This window comes from Doryrhamphus excisus, chromosome 4 (genome assembly GCF_030265055.1).
Source record: "Doryrhamphus excisus isolate RoL2022-K1 chromosome 4, RoL_Dexc_1.0, whole genome shotgun sequence".
Taxonomy (NCBI): domain Eukaryota; kingdom Metazoa; phylum Chordata; class Actinopteri; order Syngnathiformes; family Syngnathidae; genus Doryrhamphus; species Doryrhamphus excisus.
The window spans coordinates 7,330,072-7,353,703 of record NC_080469.1 but is presented as its reverse complement, the minus strand read 5'-3'; the positions used below and the strand labels follow the sequence as shown (position 1 = coordinate 7,353,703).

Here is a 23,632-nt window from a genome sequence, read left to right as displayed (position 1 = left end):
CCTGATGCGCTTACAGAGAGGCTATTTCCCCCCTAGGGTGTTTCTTTATTCAGTTCAGCTGGCAAACAGAGGGATAGGGAGCAACAAGATGTGAACAAAGGAATGAGAGCGAGTGTCACAAACAAGCAAAAAAGCACAACTTTACAAGACGAGCGCACATAAATATACTGTTGCTCCCGGTTATCTGACATCACTGGTTCTTGGAATAAAGAGATAAACACTGCACCACCGTGCCTGTCTCCTTGAGACGCACACTCAATAAATCTCGGATTATCTGATGTTTTGTTTCTAAAGACACGGGTGCAGATGCTGTGGGTGATGTAGCTTAGATATGGGAGACAATGCATTGATACTTGATGCTAAACTTGATGATCAAAAGTGTAATGTAATGGTGTAACTCCCTCGGATGTGCAACGATCAGACAGCTACTAGTTCTTGTCTTTTACTGATGGATTTATTACAAAACCAACGTGAGAACTAAAAGGGGACAAAAGATAAAAATACAATAAATTACAGGTCATATAATACAAATACACAAAAACTAAGACTAATAACTAAACTAAGACACTAAGCGACTGAAAAGGAAAACAATACAAAACACATATACTGTACCTTAATGGCTGCACACATGCCTTAGGAGGGAATTAGAGAAGATCTTCAATCCTTTAGCACCTATTCGCCTTTGAGCTCTAATGGCAACAACTGATCTTAATTTCTATTGGTGTAACGATTAAACATGCACATGTGGAAACAACGATTCCACACAAAATTAGTTCCGCCTTATCAACTTGCATACACCTCGGTAGGAACCAAAAATGAAAATAGGGAGGAACTTAAAACTGACAGCATACACTGACTGAGAGGCAGTTACAAATGGCCTCAAATGCGCTAAAATCTGGCCTTCATATCATTTTCTGTCAGGCATTCACACTGTCATGACCTCCTGATGGCAAAGGCAAAACGGCTTTCTGTCTTTGAAGGTGGCAGGATTGTTGAACTGCAACAATAATCCCTCTTGTAATGCACCACTGATGCTGGGGTTAAGTAGAAGCAGTAAGAAAGATTATAAATTTCTTAAAAGGACTTTGAGGACTTTGGGGTTATCGACAAAAAGTCAAAAAGTGGTCGGCCAAAAAAATGAGGGTGTCTGTGAAGATAAGCTGATCTTTGATCTAAATGAAGGCTCTTATTGATGCCGACTGCAGCCCAATACCATAAGGTGGCATCTGCCAAAGAAGGGCTCAAAGATGAAACTTCACATTTGTGCAGTGACATGAAATGGCCGCCGGCGAGATGTGGAGATTGAGTAGCGTTGTCCCGTTAAAAGACCCAACCTCCACTGCAGATTGAGGCACAGTGATACAATATTTAGATTTTATGGAAATTGTGTAAACCTTGCAAACAAAAGTTAACATTCATTCATTCATTCATTTTCTACCGCTTTTTCCTCACGAGGGTCGCGGGGGGTGCTGGAGCCTATCCCAGCTGTCTTCGGGCGAGAGGCGGGGTACACCCTGGACTGGTCGCCAGCCAATCACAGGGCACATATAGACAAACAACCATTCACACTCACATTCATACCTATGGACAATTTGGAGTCGCCAATTAACCTAGCATGTTTTTGGAATGTGGGAGGAAACCGGAGTACCCGGAGAAAACCCACGCATGCACGGGAATAACATGCAAACTCCACACAGAGATGGCCGAGGGTGGAATTGAACCCTGGTCTCCTAGCTGTGAGGTCTGCGCGCTAAACTCGACTGCCGTGCCGCCCAAAAGTTAACATGAACGACAAAAAATGTTATGGATTCCTCATTGGTCCATGAATGAAAATTCCAATCCTGTCAAAATTGGGATGGTGGTAAAAACAAGTGCAGTACGAGTATTCTAAAGGATAGAATAGTGAAGTCTAAAGAGCTGACTAAGAGGGTGAGTGCAGCGTGGGATAGGGATGAAGCCTCACTGATCAATTAGGACAAAGATTCCCTTGGGAGGACCACAGTTTCCATGGCTTCCATCGACCCGTTTTCATTCAGTCCCACAGCCCTGCTGCTCTCAGGCCAGCTGATGTCAAGAAAAGTTAGTTGTCTGCCATGTTCAGCTTGCGTGTCATGTAACCATTATAAACTTGTTACAGCAAGACTTATACCCATTAATCATACTGATTTGCCCCAACCTTCAACTCTCCCAGTGCGCTTGCCTCCATCTTACCTTTCCTCAGGTGCTTTTTCTTTGTCTTGCGTCGCATGCCGTTGATCCCCGGCACAGGCTTCATATCGCTCTTGCTGATAGGTGGTGGGTGCAGAATGGGCTTTGGTGCTCGAGTCAGGCAAACAGGCAGACCTACAGCGCACATCAGGATACCGGTCATACCTGATGCATATGTACAACACACACACAAACAAACACAAATACACACACGGAGGAAGTGAACAATGTTTGTGAGTGGCTTCGCAGTTGCTCATTTACCAAAAAAAAAAAAATCTTATTTTAATTGACTGCCATCTAACCTGCGAGAGCTGGGTGTACCGGTCCAGATCCAGTCAGGTTCTTCACTGGGAGAGCAGGAATCCTCCAAGAGAAAGAAAGCATCCAAATAAATGCTCATGGACACAACATGATGAACAGAGCCTGGTAATGACAAGACAATCTACATAACTGTACCCCATAGTCTTTTCTTTACTAAAACACAAAGCAAAAACATCAAAAGTGTGTACAAAACACAGTATCCTATAGTCCCTGCTCACTTTTTTTTGCACCATGAGTATCAATATACTTGTAAATATACAAGTGTTCTTCCAGCATAGTGTGCAAGTTAAAGAACAGTATTTATTAATGCTCAGGTACATAAGAAACACTCAGTATATCCCATAAATTCATGCATTTGTGGTGGCCCGTTTTGATGGCGTGGGCGCTATCCAGTTGCTGCTGGATAGACGTGCTGGGGCAGAGTCTGGAATAGACTGCTTGTATTGGAGTACCGGTATCGGAGATTTCAGATGCAGGCCGATATAATCTGATCATCTTTTTGTTTTGTTGTCCTGATATCAATATTGGGTCCAGACACCCTATTGTCAATATGTACGCCATTATGTCATCATATAATTATCGGGAGATTATAGATACGTAGGTAATGCAGCTCATACAAAGAAAGATGAATACATTGATACATTGTTGGACTTTGTCACGCTGGAGTCAAAAACACAGCGATACTGATAGGTGTGTTCTTTCCCTTGCATATGGCGCAGAATTTTATGTTCATTTGTGTTGATCTGAAACATTTAAATGGGACCTATTATTCTTTTCCCACTTTTCTGACCTATAAATGTAATTAGAATGTTGTATTCTCCTGTTAAAGGATGCCAAAAGTTTGAGATAATGAGGTTTGCGCAGGTTTGAAGTTTAGGATGATTCAAAATGCTCGGTTTCAAACAGCTTGGTAAAACTGCCTCTTTGTGATGTCACAGAGGGGCGGACTTCCTTAGATGGTTCATATTTAGGAAGCCCTTTGGGCATGTGACCAATCACAGCGGAGTGGGCATGCCTGGAGGTGGCTCGTGGGTGGAATAATTTAATGTAAATAAATTAGACGTTTTGGCAGGAAGCACAAATCAAAGGAAATACAGCTGGAATAGCTGCAAATTCTGCAAAATCAAAATTTTTGTGCGGGTGTACAATACAAAGGGACGAAAAATCAGCATAATGGTTCCCCTTCAAGTGTGACAAACATGCAAAAAATAAATCAGCAAACAAACAATTTCACACCATGTGCTCATGTCTCATAAGCATTGTGAATGATGGGTAAAATAAAAAAAAGTGCAGTTTTCTGTTTCTAAGACATATGAAAGAAGCAACTGTAAATTGACTGATGGAAGCATCCACGTGTAAAAATTGGTGCGGCTCACTTCATCCACCCCACACCAGCACAAACTTTTTAATCTCTCTGCTCTTTGACCACGAGGGGTTCATAAATCCGCATCAACTGACCGTTTTGATGTTAGTGTGCGCCTCTGTTGCTGTGCCAGCAGAAGGTCTTCAGAAAGCTGATGGTAAAAAAAAAATTAATAAAAATAAATAAAAGCAAAGAGCCCCGCTGAGGCTGCTGCTTCCTGTTGATACTGTGCCACAGCCGTGGACCAAAGACCTGCTGTACTTTTTTTTTTTTTTTTTCCCTAGCTCTAAAAAGCCAGACAGAGTCACCTGATGGAGTCTAAATAAAGTATACAGTAAAACAACAAGTTAATAGAAATATAAATTGCTACATTTATTGCATTTTCACTTTATTTGCGCGCACAGGCCAGATGTACTGACCTGATCAAAATCTTAAGACCAGTTGAAAAATTGCACATGCATTTTGCACGTGGACCTTAAGGTTTTAAGGTAGAGCTACGAAATGCAAATGCAAGGAGTGTGACAAAGAGCACTTTGAAAAAGTAATGTATTGTAAACAACATTTAAACTGATATAAACTTTTGATCAGCTGATCAGCACAAAAAATTACAAAAAAACTCTCCAAAGCAGAAAAAAATTCAGGACTCAGTAATGAGTAGCTCAAAAATTAGCAACTTGTTGTTGTCACCGAACTCCATGGCACTAGCACCAAACTCCTGGTAACTCCCATGTATTCCGGTTCATAAAGATATGAGGGTGTCATACATCTTACTAGTCAAAAAATCTGAACTATGCCTTTAAGCCTAAATTAAACCAAAAACCCCACCTGTATAATTTTATGTGTTCACAGAGAATACAGTGATCAAACAAATAATTAACAAATAATCAGTAGAGGAAAAAAGCTCATTGTGCACACTATGCACAAGGAGCCTACAGTGCAGAGAGCTTATAACTTTAATTAGGGTTGCTTTTCATCTTCATTGCAATCCACTTGAAACAAAGGTCACAATGAGCCTCAGAGAATACTACATCATAAATATGCAATGTGATAAAACAGTTACATTCTGTGTAATTCCCAAACCAGCAAAACATTCCATACAGCAGCCAACCATGATCATTATGCTAGACTCAAACCAGCAAGCAAACATGTAACTATGCTGTTTATTCTTACTAAGTCAAGACGAGCTGTCTCTTGCAGCTCTACACTGCAGATCATCATTTTGTAAAACTGCACACTGGCACTTATCTTTTTGCTTTAGATGTACAACTCAGCAGGAAGTGAGCCTGGCTGGCCTTGGGCGCTGAGATTTATGATGTCACTTCCTCATACTCCACCCATACTGAATGAGCCACATTTCTGTGCATACATTAAGAAAAAAGTTGCAAACTTTAAATTCTTAATTAAAAGAGAATTTTAAAAAAAACAGTAAATTAAAAGTAGTAGAACCTAAATTATTAATGCCTTAACTTAACATGTCATTCAGTCAATTGGGCTGAACCCAACTACCTCAGCTTTCCCTCTTTGTTTTGTTCATCTCTTCACTCTAATCCGTACATCTCCTTTGCAAACCTCTGCATGTTTGCCCGAGCATGTAACCATTTTTATATGTGCGGTTCATAAAAATTAAAAAGCAAATCCCTCTGGTGGTCTCATCAAATGCTCTAATCTCTGACCTTGTACAAATAGGCGATAAACCCAAGCCTGCAGTTCTAGTGCATAACAGCTCATTAATTATTGGCCTGCCAGGTCACGACTAGAGGGTTGCTCTTCCTCTTATGTCTGTGCAGACTAGGAACATTCATCTTTTCCGTAGGGAAACTCCATTGTTCTCTGAGGACTGTGGCAATAAACACAGTGACTATGGTACCTACACCTTGTAAGGCAAGGGCTTCTTGTGCTCGGGTACAGAGAGCGTAGATGGGGAGAACTTCACTGGTTAATCAATTGCATATTGATGAGAATAGCCTGAGAAAAAACAACCTCCCACTGTTCAGTAGGGCATTACAAGTACAAAACTTTGTAATGCACAAGTAACAACAAGGCTTTCCACACTTTGTCCCAGATGAGACGAGTCTGTTTTACATTCAACCTCAAAGTACAAATTTGGCTAAAAGGGATTTTGTGGAGAGCATGCATTTTTCTGCTGAATTGTATAATCTTACATCCAATGATATGACGTTAAAGGGGACCTATTTTGCTTTTTCCACTTTTCTGACCTATAAATGTAGTTAGAATGTTGTATTCTCATGTTAAACGATATCAAATTTTCAGATAATGAGGTTGGCCGGAACTCATAAAGGGGCGCACAGCTCACATATATTTTGTTGTTCCATGCAGAATAAACCCTGTGAAAGATCTTTGAGACTCGGCCTTATAAATACCGCCAGAACACAACGAAAGAAAGGCTGGTTACATGTACATTAAGATGACCTTGTAAATGATGCAACACAATTAAAAAAACTTGAAACCCTCTATCTGGTACTCTCATAATAAACATACACATTGAAATAGGAATTTAGACAAGTCTCTAAGTGCACATTAAATCTGGTATGTATTTTTTATTTTTATTTTTTTGAAAACCTAAGGTTCACATACGGTAAATATTAAAATTTGACTTCTTGAGCCAAATATTTAATTTACATACCCTCTAAACAGAGGCAGGTGTTGAGATACTGGGTTTTGTAAGCCCACTACTATGATAAACTAATTTGTTGACACAAGCCAACATATAGACCAGGAGCCCACAGGGGTCAGGGTAGCCGGAAAGCTAACAAATTCCCATGTGCACAGCATTTAGTACAAGGGTCACTGTCTAGAGAAATGGACATCTGCCGATCTTGCTCTGGTGGGTGTGGTCATGAGGGCCGTGAAAAGGCACAGAAAATTCGAGCCAGATTAGCTCCACCTTCTAACAAAATGAAACATATTGAAATTCAATCAGCATGTTGTATTGTGTGATAAATAAGCAAAGACAGACATTTCTGGTGGTGGCCTACCCCCGGCAGATACCAAAATAGGACAAGAAAAGTTTGAGCTAGATCAGCTTTGTGATTAACAAATTGAAACCGATGCTAAATTGTTCAGTACTGCAAACTCTTTCAAAAATCACTAACGCCAGATAATTTTTGTGGTGGGATGGCCGCGCCAGACACTTTGAAAGGGCCACACCCTCGGAGCTGACCTTGATTAGCTTGTGGGTTAACAACATAAAACCACTTGCAGAATGTTATCTATGATGATGTCTATCTCAAATAACCATTGCCAGACATTTCATATGGTGGGGTACCCCTGCCAGATGCATTGTATAGGCCCCGCCCTTGGATGACCCAGATCAGCCATTCACCTAACGACATAAAACCACCTGCAAAATGTTAACCATGTTAATGCTTATCCCAAATGACCATTGCCAGACATTTCATATGGTGGGGTACCCCTGCCAGATGCATTGTATAGGCCCCGCCCTTGGATGACCCAGATCAGCCATTCACCTAACGACATAAAACCACCTGCAAAATGTTAACCATGTTAATGCTTATCCCAAATGACCATTGCCAGACATTTCATATGGTGGGGTACCCCTGCCAGATGCAATGTAATGCAATGTAAATGGCCTTGCCCTTGGATGACCCAGATCAGCTAGGCTAGCCATTCCACCTTACAAAATATGACCACTTGCAAAATATTAACCATGTCAAGATCAATGGGGCTAATAATACTGTTACAGTCATGAGCTTGTGAATTTCTACATTGATTATAAATATTCGAAGCCTTCATCGTCCTCCAAATCAGAATCTTCACTCCATGCCTCATCTGAATCAATCGGTTCTTCACCCTCGGCGACGTCAGGATCAGCCTCGTCTGCAACGATGATAGTTTCATCGCTGTCTCTGTCAGCGCATTCTTCATCAAAGAGAGAATCTGGTGTTGCGGATCCTTGGAACCACATAGGTATGAGAAGGCTGTTGCTTTCAGCCCAGCCATAGTCTGTTGGTGATAATCCATTCCCAGGATGTGCGGTTGTTGCTTGGATCCACAATATTGTGACATATTGCGATCTCTTAACCTTCATCTGAAGAGTACGTTGACAAGGTGGCAACAAAGCACAGTCAACTCGTTTGACATTTGCCAATGGGTCATCCTGAAATGCGACAAAATAAGTTAAATACCTTAAAGATTTGTTAACCTCTGTATACATAGGTCAAAACACATTCATTCGAATGGTTGTAGTCATTGCAGAGAAGACTGGATTTGATCTAAAGAAAGTTCTAGCATTCCCAATCATCAACCATCCTTTGGCACTTGCACACAGTGATGGCGCACACATCAAAACTCCAAAGTCAGCCCTGTTGAATAAATTTGAGGAATTACAGACAGAGCCAGTAACGGAAACTGAGCTTCCACTTAGCTACACTCAGGTCTATGATGGCGGACTTCTCCTAGTTGCAGTTGCAACTAGTCCTAGCAGTTGTCAAAATTACATATATTGTCAACTCGCCTGAAAAAGGCAGATGTGAAGTCACACCCAGTGAATGCATGGAATTCAGGGAGTGCTCTTGCAAGTCCCGCTCGGCATTCTTCAAGGACGTTGGTGATGTTGATTACATTGATGTAACGTCTATTGTTCCCCTGTCCACAGTCCATGATGATTTTGGTCATGGATCAAACTTCTGGGCGTTGCTGTCCTAGGGCACCAATGAGTATAACCAGGACATCCGTATCTGATGCTCGTACGACGATGCTACCAGAATTGATGTTGGTGATATGGAATCCAATGAGGGTGTCTGCCTCTTCATGGTCAGCCTGAAGGTTTGCTGGGCAGGTCACAGAGATGTTCTCAAGCTCATCACTAGGAATGTACTCACCGAATGAGACAACCACAGTCTTTCCCCTAAAAAAGTTCCAGTAGTGGTTTTTCTGCCACTCAGTCAAAAGGAACTTAGCTAGCGCATTCTTGAAAATCCCATTGGTAAGTAGCATCTTGCCATTTTGTCTAATGGTCTGATCAGGTCCTGTGATGCTGTATGCCTGATCTATTGCCCCTCTCAACTTCCTCTCACTGTCCTTTATGGAGTTCTCAACATATTTGTCAAGACAAACGTGCACCTCATTTCCCCTGCCAGAACAAACAACAGACAGCAATGATTTGGCAATGGATGCGTAAGATGCCCCCATGTTAATGTGGGAGAGAACAGAATGTAGGAGAAGTCCGCCATCATAGACCTGAGTGTAGCTAAGTGGAAGCTCAGTTTCCGTTACTGGCTCTGTCTGTAATTCCTCAAATTTATTCAACAGGGCTGACTTTGGAGTTTTGATGTGTGCGCCATCACTGTGTGCAAGTGCCAAAGGATGGTTGATGATTGGGAATGCTAGAACTTTCTTTAGATCAAATCCAGTCTTCTCTGCAATGACTACAACCATTCGAATGAATGTGTTTTGACCTATGTATACAGAGGTTAACAAATCTTTAAGGTATTTAACTTATTTTGTCGCATTTCAGGATGACCCATTGGCAAATGTCAAACGAGTTGACTGTGCTTTGTTGCCACCTTGTCAACGTACTCTTCAGATGAAGGTTAAGAGATCGCAATATGTCACAATATTGTGGATCCAAGCAACAACCGCACATCCTGGGAATGGATTATCACCAACAGACTATGGCTGGGCTGAAAGCAACAGCCTTCTCATACCTATGTGGTTCCAAGGATCCGCAACACCAGATTCTCTCTTTGATGAAGAATGCGCTGACAGAGACAGCGATGAAACTATCATCGTTGCAGACGAGGCTGATCCTGACGTCGCCGAGGGTGAAGAACCGATTGATTCAGATGAGGCATGGAGTGAAGATTCTGATTTGGAGGACGATGAAGGCTTCGAATATTTATAATCAATGTAGAAATTCACAAGCTCATGACTGTAACAGTATTATTAGCCCCATTGATCTTGACATGGTTAATATTTTGCAAGTGGTCATATTTTGTAAGGTGGAATGGCTAGCCTAGCTGATCTGGGTCATCCAAGGGCAAGGCCATTTACATTGCATTACATTGCATCTGGCAGGGGTACCCCACCATATGAAATGTCTGGCAATGGTCATTTGGGATAAGCATTAACATGGTTAACATTTTGCAGGTGGTTTTATGTCGTTAGGTGAATGGCTGATCTGGGTCATCCAAGGGCGGAGCCTATACAATGCATCTGGCAGGGGTACCCCACCATATGAAATGTCTGGCAATGGTTATTTGAGATAGACATCATCATAGATAACATTCTGCAAGTGGTTTTATGTTGTTAACCCACAAGCTAATCAAGGTCAGCTCCGAGGGTGTGGCCCTTTCAAAGTGTCTGGCGCGGCCATCCCACCACAAAAATTATCTGGCGTTAGTGATTTTTGAAAGAGTTTGCAGTACTGAACAATTTAGCATCGGTTTCAATTTGTTAATCACAAAGCTGATCTAGCTCAAACTTTTCTTGTCCTATTTTGGTATCTGCCGGGGGTAGGCCACCACCAGAAATGTCTGTCTTTGCTTATTTATCACACAATACAACATGCTGATTGAATTTCAATATGTTTCATTTTGTTAGAAGGTGGAGCTAATCTGGCTCGAATTTTCTGTGCCTTTTCACGGCCCTCATGACCACACCCACCAGAGCAAGATCGGCAGATGTCCATTTCTCTAGACAGTGACCCTTGTTCTAAATGCTGTGCACATGGGAATTTGTTAGCTTTCCGGCTACCCTGACCCCTGTGGGCTCCTGCTCTAATATGGTGCTATGTCTAATATTTGTTCATGTAAAATATGGAGCAACTTAACCCACCAAACAAGTGGCTCAGAGCCAGTGGTTTTCTAGGATGATATGAACTATTATACTAAAAGTCATGTTTGATGACCACATTTCCCAGCTGTTCAATTCAGATACAGAAGATGAGGACTTTGATGGATTTGTGGGAGAAGATTCATAAAAAAATAGTGTTTTGTTAAATAGCAGAAACTCACTGTTTTGCTTCCTTTGCCTTTTTTTGTAGACCGTGTAGTGCTAGGGGGTTTGTACATACAGTAATTCACCCCAGAAATATTAAAGTTAAACGGTTCGAGCGATAGGAAGAACCATTTTGTTGCGGTTTTTAGGCTCTACTTTCGCTGAAGTTACGAGTGTGAGTTCATGTTGAACCAAAAAATAAAGCTAGCTCCTGCATACAACACTACGCCTCAGACTCAACCATATGTTTTAGCATACACCTTATAATACGGTGTGCCTTATGTATGTGTTAAGTACAGAAATAGACCCCGTAATTGAAACTACGCCTTATGGTGAGGAAAATACGGTATACATATATTTATATATACACACACACACACACATAAAATAAATAATTAACGATCACAGCATTATTTGATATAACATGGATATGTGCAAAGCTACATGTAAACAAATCGCAGGATGCCAAATATCTGTGTTTCTATATTTGGATGTGGGCAAAGGAACAGAAGAAAAAGACATCAGATGTCTTGCATTCAGTGTAGGTTCCTGAAATTCACATGCCTCCCACAAGTGAGAGAGTGCGAAGGTGTTTCAGATTGTGTTTGTGCACACGTGCGAGTGTGCTGCTGAGGGTACGTAAACCTCATGCATCCTGTATGTCAAGCCACTCGCCTGAGAACTGATGTACTCTGCCTAACCTCAGCCTTTTCTCTCAAGCTCTCTGTCCCAAGTGTTGCAAGGTGAAAAGGCTCCCTACACCTGAGCCTTCACTGAATTCTTCAAGAAGCAACATCCCATGATAAATTCATCTGTATCCACACATACAATTATGGATTAAACCAGTCACTGGCCAACAGTGACACATAAGTTTAAGTGCAGGTTAGGAATGCTCGGAGAAAGCCACGCATAGACGTGGAGAAAATGCAAACTCCGCACAGAGATGCCCAAGCGGGGAATCAAACCATTGTCTACTAGCTACGTGGCCTGGAATATCCACCGTGAAGCCCGAATAGAATATGGTTATGAAAATAGCTCTTTAAAGAATTAAAAATAGCAACCAAAGTATAGCAGAATTTATTTTTATTACAACCAACAATATTGTTTGTAACCTGTAGGTCCCTAATCCAATAAAAATCCATCCAATAATAGACAATTGGAAGTGACAATGGTCTCATCTAGTCCGATGAATTATTTTTCAAGTTATTTGCTTTCTACTTCTGTTAAATGTTCTTCAAATGCCGTATAAAATAAAAAAAACTTTGTAATGTTTGCAGGGTGAAAAATGTATACCACTCTCACATGGAAGATACATTTTTGGGGGGTGGGAGGGGTTGGCACACCTGCGCAGTGTGAAGGAAAGTGGGTGGGGGATGATCTCAACAGGCTGCATGCTGCAATAGTACGAGCCAGAGATGATCGCTATTGAAAGACATTTATGGAAGTATGCTGATCACATGCTTTTTCATGGAAATCGATCGGCACATCCCTAATGCATGCATGCGATTCATCTAGAAACACGTTTTATCACCATGCTTCCTTCCACTGAAATCGTCAAAACACTCTAATTTTTCTTTGATCTATTATTCATGTGCCCCAGTGGAGCTGGACCTCCATGGCTAAGAGGTCTCCACAGCCTATGCCAGAACCACTGATCACACAAAACAGACAAACGGCAAATGAAACCAGAAAGTCCACAAATGACATCACCCACTTGCACATCCCATGAGGAAACAGCACCAAAAAAAGCTGCAGTACTTCCTACTTTTGAAAATCATGCACTGGAATCTCTTGTCTGCCCTGTTGGCATTTGACAGGAGAGGTAGAAAAGGCAGAAAGAAACAAAAGTTAAAAGTTAATTCACGCATTTCTGCAAGTCTGTGAAAACGACCCTATTGTTGACAGGGAATTTAAATATTTTTTAAAAATGCTGCCTGAGAGGCCCCAGTCCTCCACCCCATGCAGCCCACCGCCGCAGCTTCAAAATACTAGAGGAAACCCTGTGTTCATTATAAAGCCGCAACCATGCCCGATAAACACACGGGATTCTCAGCTTTCTGGATAAACACTGACCAGCATTTTCACGAGAATAGCTGGATATCACCACAAAGAATGTAGAGAAACACAATAGTATCATAAAAAAAGTTACCCTGGTGGGATGGTTCCTCTGGGAGTGGCCATAGAGATGCGCTGGGTGCCCGGTCGGTTCAGGTTGTTCTGCCCGTTGATGGCGAGGGTGTTGGCATGGCCATGGCCATGGGATGACATCACAGGGGAACATGGGAAGTTGGCTGGGGATAGCGGTACCTGCACTTGTTCACCTTTGGCTTGCCCACCTCCTGCACTGATATTATTGGTCCCAGAGGAGTTTGGAGACCATAAGGAGGTTCCAGCAAAGGTGTTACTCTGCCGCACTGCCGTCAGGGTCCCAGTCGCACCCGTACTGCCCACCGCCCCGCCGTAGAGCTTCCGTCTCTGAGAGGCGAGGATTGCATTCGATGCAGCTCTCGTGCTGTTCACCAGGATGCATTGCTGGCAGGAGCAGGGCTGGCCAGAGCTGGCTCCCACAGGCCAAGACTGCGACTTGGGGATTGAACCCATGATGAGCGGGTAAGCAAGATCCATGCGCCTCCGAAGGCGCCGTTTGCGCTGGCTCTGCTTGTTTGTTTGAGACATGCTGTTAAAGTCGATGAGGTAGCAGAAACCCAGAGAGGTCAGATCCAACCAGGGGTGCTGTTTCTCGTAGGCGTTCTGGATGGTCACACAGATCTCCATGTCGTATGGTGTCCACGAGCTATTGTCATTTTCCCACTCCCAAACCACGCCTTTCCCAGGGGCAGAGGACGGTTCATAGAAGTTCCTCTGCACAGGTCTCATGGTTCCTGAAAATCCAAGAAAAAACAGAAATTGGACATTTTGATATTTACATTTTAACATACAAATTGCAATTAGCAATGTGCATAACTTCGCCTCATTTGGATCAGCAACATACTCTGAAGATTGATAGTGCTTTATATAGCTAAATTAAACACGTTAAATCATAAAAATGATTAAAGTAACTCAAATACAAATATGACAGATTCAAATTGTGAGTGTCACAGGAGAAAAATAGTTAAGAAAGACTGACATTCAAGCCTTCCATCTGATCCATTAAATATGGCCAGTATGAGACCGATACCTAGTATTGGTAAACCAGTTATTACTACTGACCTTGCCATTCTAACCTCAATCCAGACTCGGGTTAATCCAATGAAGACATTAGTAAATGCTGAGACAGCAATGTGAGCCGCTGATTAAGATTAAATTGTGATAAATGTTCAGGCATATGGTATTGACTGTCACATCAATTCAGCGGTTCAAGAGTTATTTCACGGAGGTCATCACAGAGCGAGTTACACAGAAAAATCTCTGGGGAGATAGTGGAGCCATCAAATATTCAGGAAAAAATTACATCATACCCATAATCCTCTGCTTTCTCTGTCTCTATATTACTTATTCTCTATATAGACACTTCAGGGTTTCCGCTACGTGTAATTGATCGTAGCCCACCGCCATGGAAAAATAAACTTGAAAACAATGTTAAGTAACATATTGTATGAATGGATACATATCCTATTATAGACAAATGTATACAGTAGCTGAATATTATTGACAACTGTTATGGATACTATTATATCAGGAGTGTTTAAGTATTATTTCATACTATTTTGATTAACTTTGAACCTGTGAATGTGAAATACTAATCATTACTTATTACTACTAATCATTACTATTAATGTATACAGTAGCTGAATATTATTGACAACTGTTATTATGGATATTATTATATCAGGAGTGTTTGTTTAACTATTATTTCATACTATTTTGATTAACTTTGAACCTGTGAATGTGAAATACTAATCATTACTAATTAGTACGGATGTGCAAAGCAGCCCGTATTTGTATTTGTTGAGGTGGGAAAGTATTTATATTAGAGTAAAATTAGAACTATGAATGGAATGTCTTTTACAAATCTACAAAGCACATGTAGACCAGTTGGGCCAACTACCACATGGTCCAGTGTTCCGCAACCATGATGAAAATCATGTTGCACCTCCTGTAGCCAAGGGTAGTCCCCTTCTCTCCAGCACCCTGGAATAGACTTTCCCAGGGGGGCTGAGGAGTGAGAGCCCCCTATAGTTGGAACACACCCTCACCCTTCTTGAAAATCCAGAGGTACCGCTCCTGACTTCCATGCAATGTTAGAGAGACCTGTCAGCCAAGACAGTCCCTCAACATTCATACATTACATATTTTCTTCGCCTTTTAGTATTTTTATAAGTGTTCTATTCATTCAGTCTTTATTTAATGACAAATGGGCAGAGTGGAGACATAGTTTGTAAATAAAGTACAATGAAAATGTCGGCAGTCATATAACACAAGTGCACTCAGCTATTTTGTCATTAAATTAACAGTTTTCCAATGTTCTTGGTTCATGTTAAGTCATAAAAAGTGCTATTTGTCATAATAATTTTTTTTAAAAAAGCAACCGCAGTCTGCTCTCTCATGCAGCTCACCGCCACAGCTTCAAAATATCCTAGCGGAAACCTTGCACCTATTGTAGTCACTTGGAAAATCTCCAATTCGACATGTCAGCGAGTGTACCCAGACACCAATCTCTTCCTACACGGGTAAATTGTTTCTCTCCTGCACCAGAGTGATAATAGTGAGATGGGAGTATTTGCAAGGGAGCAATGAGCATAAATGGTAAAGAAAAATATTCCTTTCAACAAACCAGGTATGGGCCAACAGAGAATAAATTCATCAGCATAAACTCTAATGTGACCTTCAGTCTCTGCCTCAAGAACTCATCCGGATGACTAATTTCATTTAGAGCTTCAGTGAAACAAACATTCACTCATAACACACCTTACTCTGGTGTGTACCTGCACTCTCTCTCTCCCTCCTGTCATTGTCCTACATTTGTTATACAGTTTGAATGATTTGGTCAATTTTGGCGTGGCTATATGACATACAGTATCTGGAAAAACTGGAATTCCATGCAGTGGTGCCAAAGACCAACAACCAGTAGCCTGATGCAATCTGCTGTAATTTACTGTTGCTCGGCCACAAGGTCCTCAGTTGTTGATGTTCTCACCAACCCTCTGTGCCCTTTCAGGAAGAGGACATTGAGAAAAAAAGTCTTCACTTCCTTACTGTGTCTGTGTGATTTTAGCAGCCTTCTTTCCTGCTGCCCTCAATGTCCTCCAGTTGTCCTTGCACGCCAATGTGATCGCTGTCCAGCTGGAGCTAACTGTGTGATGTATTGCCCTGCCTGGTCCTCAACAGGGACTCCAACCTCTCTGTCACTCAGAGCTAGAAGGTTCCAGGCATCTCTTTGTTGCCCTTCCATAGCTCAAGTGGAGGATATCTTCAGCTTGTTTGTTGCTTTTTTTTGTGTGATTCCATCCTGAATAACAGCTTTGTTTTCCTCTGGAAGTGACCGAATGACTCCTGAATGGCTGGACAAGAAAAATTGAACCTGCAGCAAAAAGTGAAAGCAGATGCTGTACAGTTTATGCGAGCTACAGTATACGCATAAGTATATAGGGTCAGCTGGCCATTACAGGAAGTGACCAATGGAAGACAATATGGTGTGTAACCTATTTGTAGCTCTAAGAGGCTTCCCTTCTTCCAGCTTGGCTCTAGTTCATCCAGTCCCAGGTCAGGATTTAAGTACTTCCGCACCAAAATCAGCCAAAATCCTTGTTCACACTTGCGTACATTTTGTAAATTGGTCTCAAACAAGACAATTTAAATCTAAATTACTGGTATACATAATTTCTGTGAACTAGTTATGAATGCACTGTAACATATGCCCAAACAATGCGGGCCGTGTGTATCAAAGTGTGCCCCGTTCACATGAATGGGTTAATTTTTCCACCACTGCTTGGGGCAACTTGGGAGAAATTTATAAGTAAAATTCTGTAGCCTCTTGGATCTTCCTTGTGAATTTCTATTAATAAGTGATCATAATACCCAAAGCCATTTCTTCTTGTCAGCAATTCTCTCTCCCACATTCTCTGCCTCCTTTTTCCTAGTTTACCGTCTCCTTCCTGCCTTCTGTGCATTCTCTTTCTGCAGCTGTGAGATAATATGATAATATAGACGTACATTTCTTTTCTGCTATGAAAGCTTCTTCTCCGAGGAATTAATGAAGCTAGGGTTGATGTTTTGAGTGGCATCATGCGCGATACGACTGCTTTACGGATGCGGGAAGTGGTGGTGACAATGCACATCAATGCGGGAGAAATGTGCGTTATGTGCACGATTGTCGTGTACTAGACGTAAACAGTACTTGACAAGGTGTAAATAAGTCGTGTGGGAGCGCAGTAATTTCACACCAATGCATATCATTGTGTGCCAAGTACGTCATCTATGTGCAAACTCGTCTTCATGCTTTCCAGGCGTGCCATAAATAAATTACATGCATTGCCACGGAGGCAAAATGCATGCTAGTGTAAACACCACTATACATGCTTTAATGGGCTCTCCTTTGCGCTCTGCAGCAAATCCTCAAGCTTGGTTTATGCTTGACACATCCGTAAAGTCCGTATGGTTCTGTGTGGCCAAATTACATCACTTTTGCAACCATGAATCTCTGTGTGGCATCAGCACAGCCCAAATTAGCACAGCACCGCACACCTAGGAACATGGACGGTCCCCCACAGAAAAAAAACATGGCGAACGAGCAAGCGCTTGTCTATCATGATGCAGAGACATGACATACTGACCATACATGCTGCAAAAGTTGTCTCTGTCTGATACTCATGACCGCAAGGCACACGTGTCAAGCATAACCCAAGCTTTAAATCTAATCCCACAAAATTTGCAGCATGCAATCATCTAAGAGAACTTGATGAGAAGACAAATTTAGTTTCAGGGGAGAGTGCAGCCACCACAATGATTGGTTTATTTGGTCTTTTTTTGTGTTAAATGTGACCAAAGGTTAATGACCATATCATGATGAGATTTCCTGGTTAGAACTCAGCAGCTGTCAGCGTCAAATTAATTTTTATTTATCAGATATTGTTTAGCTATGCAGTTTGACAGAACAGTAAAGGTGTCACAAAATGAGACAATACATGAGATTGGGCCTGCGAGAACAAGACAAGACAAGACTTTTTACATTACACATAACCCATAACTGATGAAAGGATTGAAGCAACGTGATGAAATGCATAATCCAGAATAAAACAAAAATACATTGACAAATACATAGGCAATACTCTACACCTGACCATTATCATGATCACACACCTGCTTCTTTAGCTGATGTTTGAAGGCAGCAAAACTAGAGGAATATCTTATAGCTAATAGCTAACTGACTGAGTGTTCCAAAACTTAATGCCTTTTGACCAAAAGTATTTTTTCCCTTATAGCTCTTGTAGTCCGGGATAGTGAGGACATGTTTTTAATAAAGTCACTGAGAGGGGGAGGAGACAGCCCGTGAAGGTTCAACAATACAAAACATGGCAATATCAATTTTACCCAACGTGAGACTCGGTGGATTTGCATCACTTCTCACAATAAGTCAAAAATCATTTCTGATAATGTTTGCTGTGTGATGTAAACACACCTCATGGAAATTGAGAGCGCATTAAAGTTGCCGCCACATAAAACATGACATTTGAGTGTGTTGTAATGAAGTTGTGCCTGGGGCTATACAGTGGGGAGGATCATAGATAATATACGTGTGAATGTTTCCACTCTGCCTTTCCCTTAGCTCGGGTGCCAGCAGCTGACTCCTTAACGTTCCCATTCCACACAGTCTCTCTTGGCTGTGCACCACCACTGTCTTGCCGAGTCCTTCCTCACATTTTCCACTCACTGGACCTCATCCTGGTCACACACACAATGCTCAGCTCTTGGACAGAGGACAAAAGTCTGACAGTGAGGTTGGTATCACCTAGTTAATTCACTTCCCGTCCCTGTTGCCGTGAGAGAGAAGGCAGCTGAGACGTGCCACAATCATAAGCTTTATAATATATCCTCAACCCCTCCAATTTCTCAGAGGTTGCATTAAGCCTACTAAAGCGTGGGGCAGCATTTTCTCTTTCATCCGGGAGGAGACTATGCAGCATCCAGCTCAATGTGAGCTGTGCTCAGTGTGAGGGGTACAGTATTGCAAGTCTTGCTACAACAATTAAAGGCCAGTAACACGCAACTAACATTTCATTTAAGTTATCATGAGTGAGCAATATGGTATGTGGTTAGCACAACTTGTTTTTTTCTGAACTTAAAGTGTTTTAAATTCAGTAGTGAAGGACAAAGTAACAACCCAAAAATGTACCACTTCCACACGGACTGAGAGGAGAGCTATAATGCTCTGTACTTTACCTGATGTCGATGTTAGCTTTAGCCAGGAAGCTGACCAGACCCTGCTTTACGTGATAATCCATTTACCCTACTTGTTTACCGTGGTGAAGTTAGTTTCACGTTGGATTTTCATCTCCGTCGCTGTTAATTTCACTTGGTAGTTGGTTCAATAGCTCTGTAGTAACAGTGGTAGCGCTGTACCTACGTAGTTCTCCCGCAAATACTAGGGACCGTCAATAAATTACTGTTTGCTTTGCTTTTAAAAAAGCGATATACTCCTCCATGCAGATTAGTAAGAACTCAGTAACATGGTTAAATTACACTTTGTCTATTCGTGCATCATAAGACAATCTCCAACACATAAACAGGATGTGTGTCAGTTTTTTCATAAGCTATTCAAAAATAAAAATCATTTATGAACAAGTACTACTTCATAAAGAGTATTCTAAATATTTTCATGTTAAATGGTTTGATACTTAGATACAGGTAATTAATAACGAAAAAATGAAAAAAATCATGGTAATTAAGTAATTCATAAAAAGGCCATATCATTAAAAAAAACAAAAACAAAGTTCATCCAAGAAATTAGGTTAGCGCCCTCATTTCAACCATTCAAACTTTTTTGACCCTTACTCTAAAAAAAAAAATCAGTGCACAGTTAGTAACTGGAATTGAATCCTAGTCTTGCGTGAACAATGGCAATTGCAGCGAGCTGGAGCTGAACCTAATCTAATAATTAGTCCAGTCACTTTTATTATTGAATTAAAGTGGAATGTATTGCAAATGCGGATCCCAAATCAAAGGAGAACGCCAATTTCAAGCTAGCATGAGGTTTGGAGGGGGAGGAGCGAGTCGTGTCAAAAATAGACACTTTTATGGGCGTCTCAAATACTCCCCAGTTTTTCGCCATTCGCTGGTGGTCCTGTAAAAGTAACCCATGAGAAAAGCAGAGATCTATTGTATATTCTTATTCTTACCTTATTATGCAGATCTCTATAGTAAGCAACACTCAACCACAGCATCATTCAGTTCATGTGTAAGCTGCAGAACATCACACACACACACACACACACACACACACACACACACACACACACACACACAAACATATGCATAGTCAACTCTGATGATAAATGTGCTAATAATTTATGGAGTTGAGAGGAAATAAAATAACTGAAACCCATTAGAGGTTTGCACATAAACCCAACAGTGCAGCACAGGGGGAGAAGAAAGCTCTTTCCAAAAACTGCCTCAAACAAATAATAAATCCAAATGAATTCTGCCAAGCAGTTAAAAATACATCACACACACACACACATCTGGCCCTAACAAATTTGACACTGTCAAGAGGGGGTAGCATTTGAACGCATGTACCGCTGAAGAGTTGAAGTTCTTCCCGTCATAAGTTGCCATCATACCTATGCAACAAAAGTGCTCTGTGAGAGCATTTAGCTGCTCATTAACAACCAAGGCGAGATCAGAGACCATAATAATGAGGATGACAGTCGACATTAAGCTGGTTTAACAGCATTGTAGGTTTCAATATCACAGCACTGCGCCTCTTCTCTCACAGAATCGCACATTAAAGCTCATTTTCTATGCTGATATATGTCACATTCATTTGCAGCTCTTTGCAATGTACTACAGTAGTGAGCTCCTTCTTGGATTCCCCTCAAGCTCCATTGTGTCTTTGTCGGCAAACATGACGACTGCACAAAGCCGAAGCCTTGGCTGTGGTTGACAGAAAGGGTAAAAAAGAGGAGGAGGTGGGGGGGGGGGGGGGGGGTAGGAATTGCAAGAAAGAGGAACAGAGTTAGAAAGTACAGGAAGCATGCAGAGCTGGAGGAAAGGGAGACATTTGAGGAAGGAAGAATACTGGAGGAGGCCCATGATAGGTGGCGGATTTGTGCCAAGGAACAACAATAATAAAAGAGAATGTCTTTCTTTGGCCCAAGCCTGGAAAGTGAACACTGCAGCAGAAAGGCTCTTACTAATGCATTTGGTTGCCAAAAAAGGGGGAAAAAAAGAGGCTTAAACTGAAGACACCCCCCTGCTTTTTCAACTCACACACACCATCCAGAAGAGGAAGGCATGCAAGGTACTGTGGTTTAAACCAGCGGTTCTTAACAGCATTTAACAGCAACTGGACTTGGATCTGGATGAGAAATGTAATTTAACTCCTCAGATACAAATTTAAAATATATATTTTTTCTGATTAACTCAGCAGGTAAGTTTAATAATAATGGACAAATGGAGGAAGTCCATTTCTTCTGTAGACCACCCCTCTGCTTGGGTCAACTGATTCAACTGGGCATGAAACTGTGCCTACCAGTCTTCATTGTGGGTGGAATTCCCCACACAACACAACATGAGATGGAGTGGTGAGACACTCATCTCTTTATAGTGCGCTCTTCTCCAGTAGATATGAAGGCAATCAAGCTGTCCTGACAATGTCCTTCCCTCCTGCTCAAACTTGGCTAAGTTGCCCATAAACATGGCGTGCACCTCGTGGTGGAAGCGAATAGTACAGATGCAAGGTGCATTCAGGGACATCGGGTTCTTACAAAATTATTGTTGGGCAAGATCGGCGACCCACTGAAAAGGTCTGGGTCACAACCCACCAGTTAAAAATCCATGGTTTAAACAACAACAACAACAACAAAGGAGGGGTGATCTGTTCACGTGCCGCTTCCACTAATACAGCCAAGCACCAGACCCTAAAACAACCTTCTGACGTTGTGGATGTCGTGACTGTCCGCGCCACTTGCTGACTCACTGCGTGTGGGTACACGCACACGTGCTGGTCTACCTGCGTGAACGCCAAGAAGAGACGCGTGTTGAGGAGGTGAGCGTGGCTGAAAGCACATCGCTTGCATATTTGAGTTTTACTGCGCCGTGGCATCCTTTTCACGCCGTTACAGCCACATTACGTGCAGGATGAAACCTTGCAAGCATGCCATCACGCCATTGAATCATCGGAGGACGGGGAGGCACACACATGTTCAGTTGGTGCTGTACCAGCCAGATCACCATTGTCACGGTTAAAGGGTTTCTTGTTTGTAGTTATTTTGACACATATACACATACAACACCGTCCTGCTAGATAAACGTTTCCCACTTAAACAGCAGAACCTTTGACACTTTTTGGTTCATGTTGACGTCTACATCTCCTTGCTTCTCCACAGAGACTGATGCTTCATTATATCACACAATACTTTTTCTCTGGCCAGACACCAGCCAACTGATGACTTGGGCGTCACCACTCCAGTTAGCGTCACCAAGTTAAAGGGGAAATGCACTGTTTTGGAATTTTGCCCGTCATTCACAATCCTGATGTGCTAATGCATGTTAGTGTTAATGCATGATCACAGCATGGATGGCAAACGATGAACATTGTTAGAGGGTTTTTTTTAGAGGTCTTCGCAGTCAAAATGGATGTATCTCAATGACAGCATTGTCAGCGAGCTCATTAACTCGTTTTCACGTGTTATAATGCACAGAAAATGGAACCAATCATGTTTCACAGAATGACTGTGAATGATGGGCAAAATTCCCTAAAAAGTGCAGTTCCCCTTTAACAATAAATAACGTTGGCCGCACTTGTCTCAATTACTTGACTCTTGCGCCCATTGTTATGGATAAAGAGCATATTGTAATGTCTACATGGACGTGTACCCTCTGCACACAGCCACACTCATAGGCATAATGTAATGAATCCAATACATACGTGGCATCAAAAGGTGACATTTCGGAATCATGTAGAACTGCATAACAGCATGTAAAAGAGGTGATGTACTGTTTTCTCCTAGTCCTCTGTCTACTCAGGATTTTTGTCGGCATGTGGTATCACAATATTTCATGTCAGACCTAACACAGCAAGATGACACACCATCACCATCTTGCCTGCTCTGCACAAATCTGACTGATAGGCGTGCAATGTCAGAGGAAACTGAGGAACAGCTCCTGCAGTTATGCCTGTGAGATGAAATATACAACCTTGTTATAGGATTGGATTGTAAAGTATGGTCTGCAAGGGATACATGCACATATCAACCAAGGATGCCAACTTCAATGACATCACCGCCTCATACAGAAAGACTGCAAATCCTGACAGTATATATAACATGTGACACATCAAAGGAGATTCATGCTGATTGCGATGGGCGGCATGCAGTCAATTATTTTGCTGAGACAATCATTTATGACCGCATCATGGTTGTCATGTCTTATCACAGGAAACAGTCCGTTAGATCAGCAAGTAAAAAGCTCTGTTGTGCAAGAGGTCAAAGAGCATGAGACCACACCGCTTGGTGATGCATTCAAATGTTCTTATGGATGAGGCAAACATCTTTAGTTTTAAAATACATTCTACTTTTCCCAATTAGTTAATAATATATATTTCCC

General features: G+C 41.7%; 1 protein-coding gene across 2 annotated transcripts in view; it reads right to left on the bottom strand.

Moving 5' to 3' along the window:
- dtx1 (deltex 1, E3 ubiquitin ligase) overlaps positions 1 to 23,632 on the bottom strand; it is a 42,145-nt gene that overhangs the window by 7,277 nt on the left and 11,236 nt on the right. Inside the window, exons 3-5 of one of the 2 annotated variants that reach the window (XM_058070511.1) lie at positions 13,020 to 13,752; positions 2,511 to 2,572; positions 2,212 to 2,373 (exon numbers count right to left, since the gene is read on the bottom strand). In XM_058070511.1, the coding sequence (XP_057926494.1) occupies positions 2,212 to 2,373; positions 2,511 to 2,572; positions 13,020 to 13,752 (957 nt within the window). The remainder of the gene's footprint in view (positions 1 to 2,211; positions 2,374 to 2,510; positions 2,573 to 13,019; positions 13,753 to 23,632) is intronic. The other variant, XM_058070513.1, reaches the window with a different exon arrangement.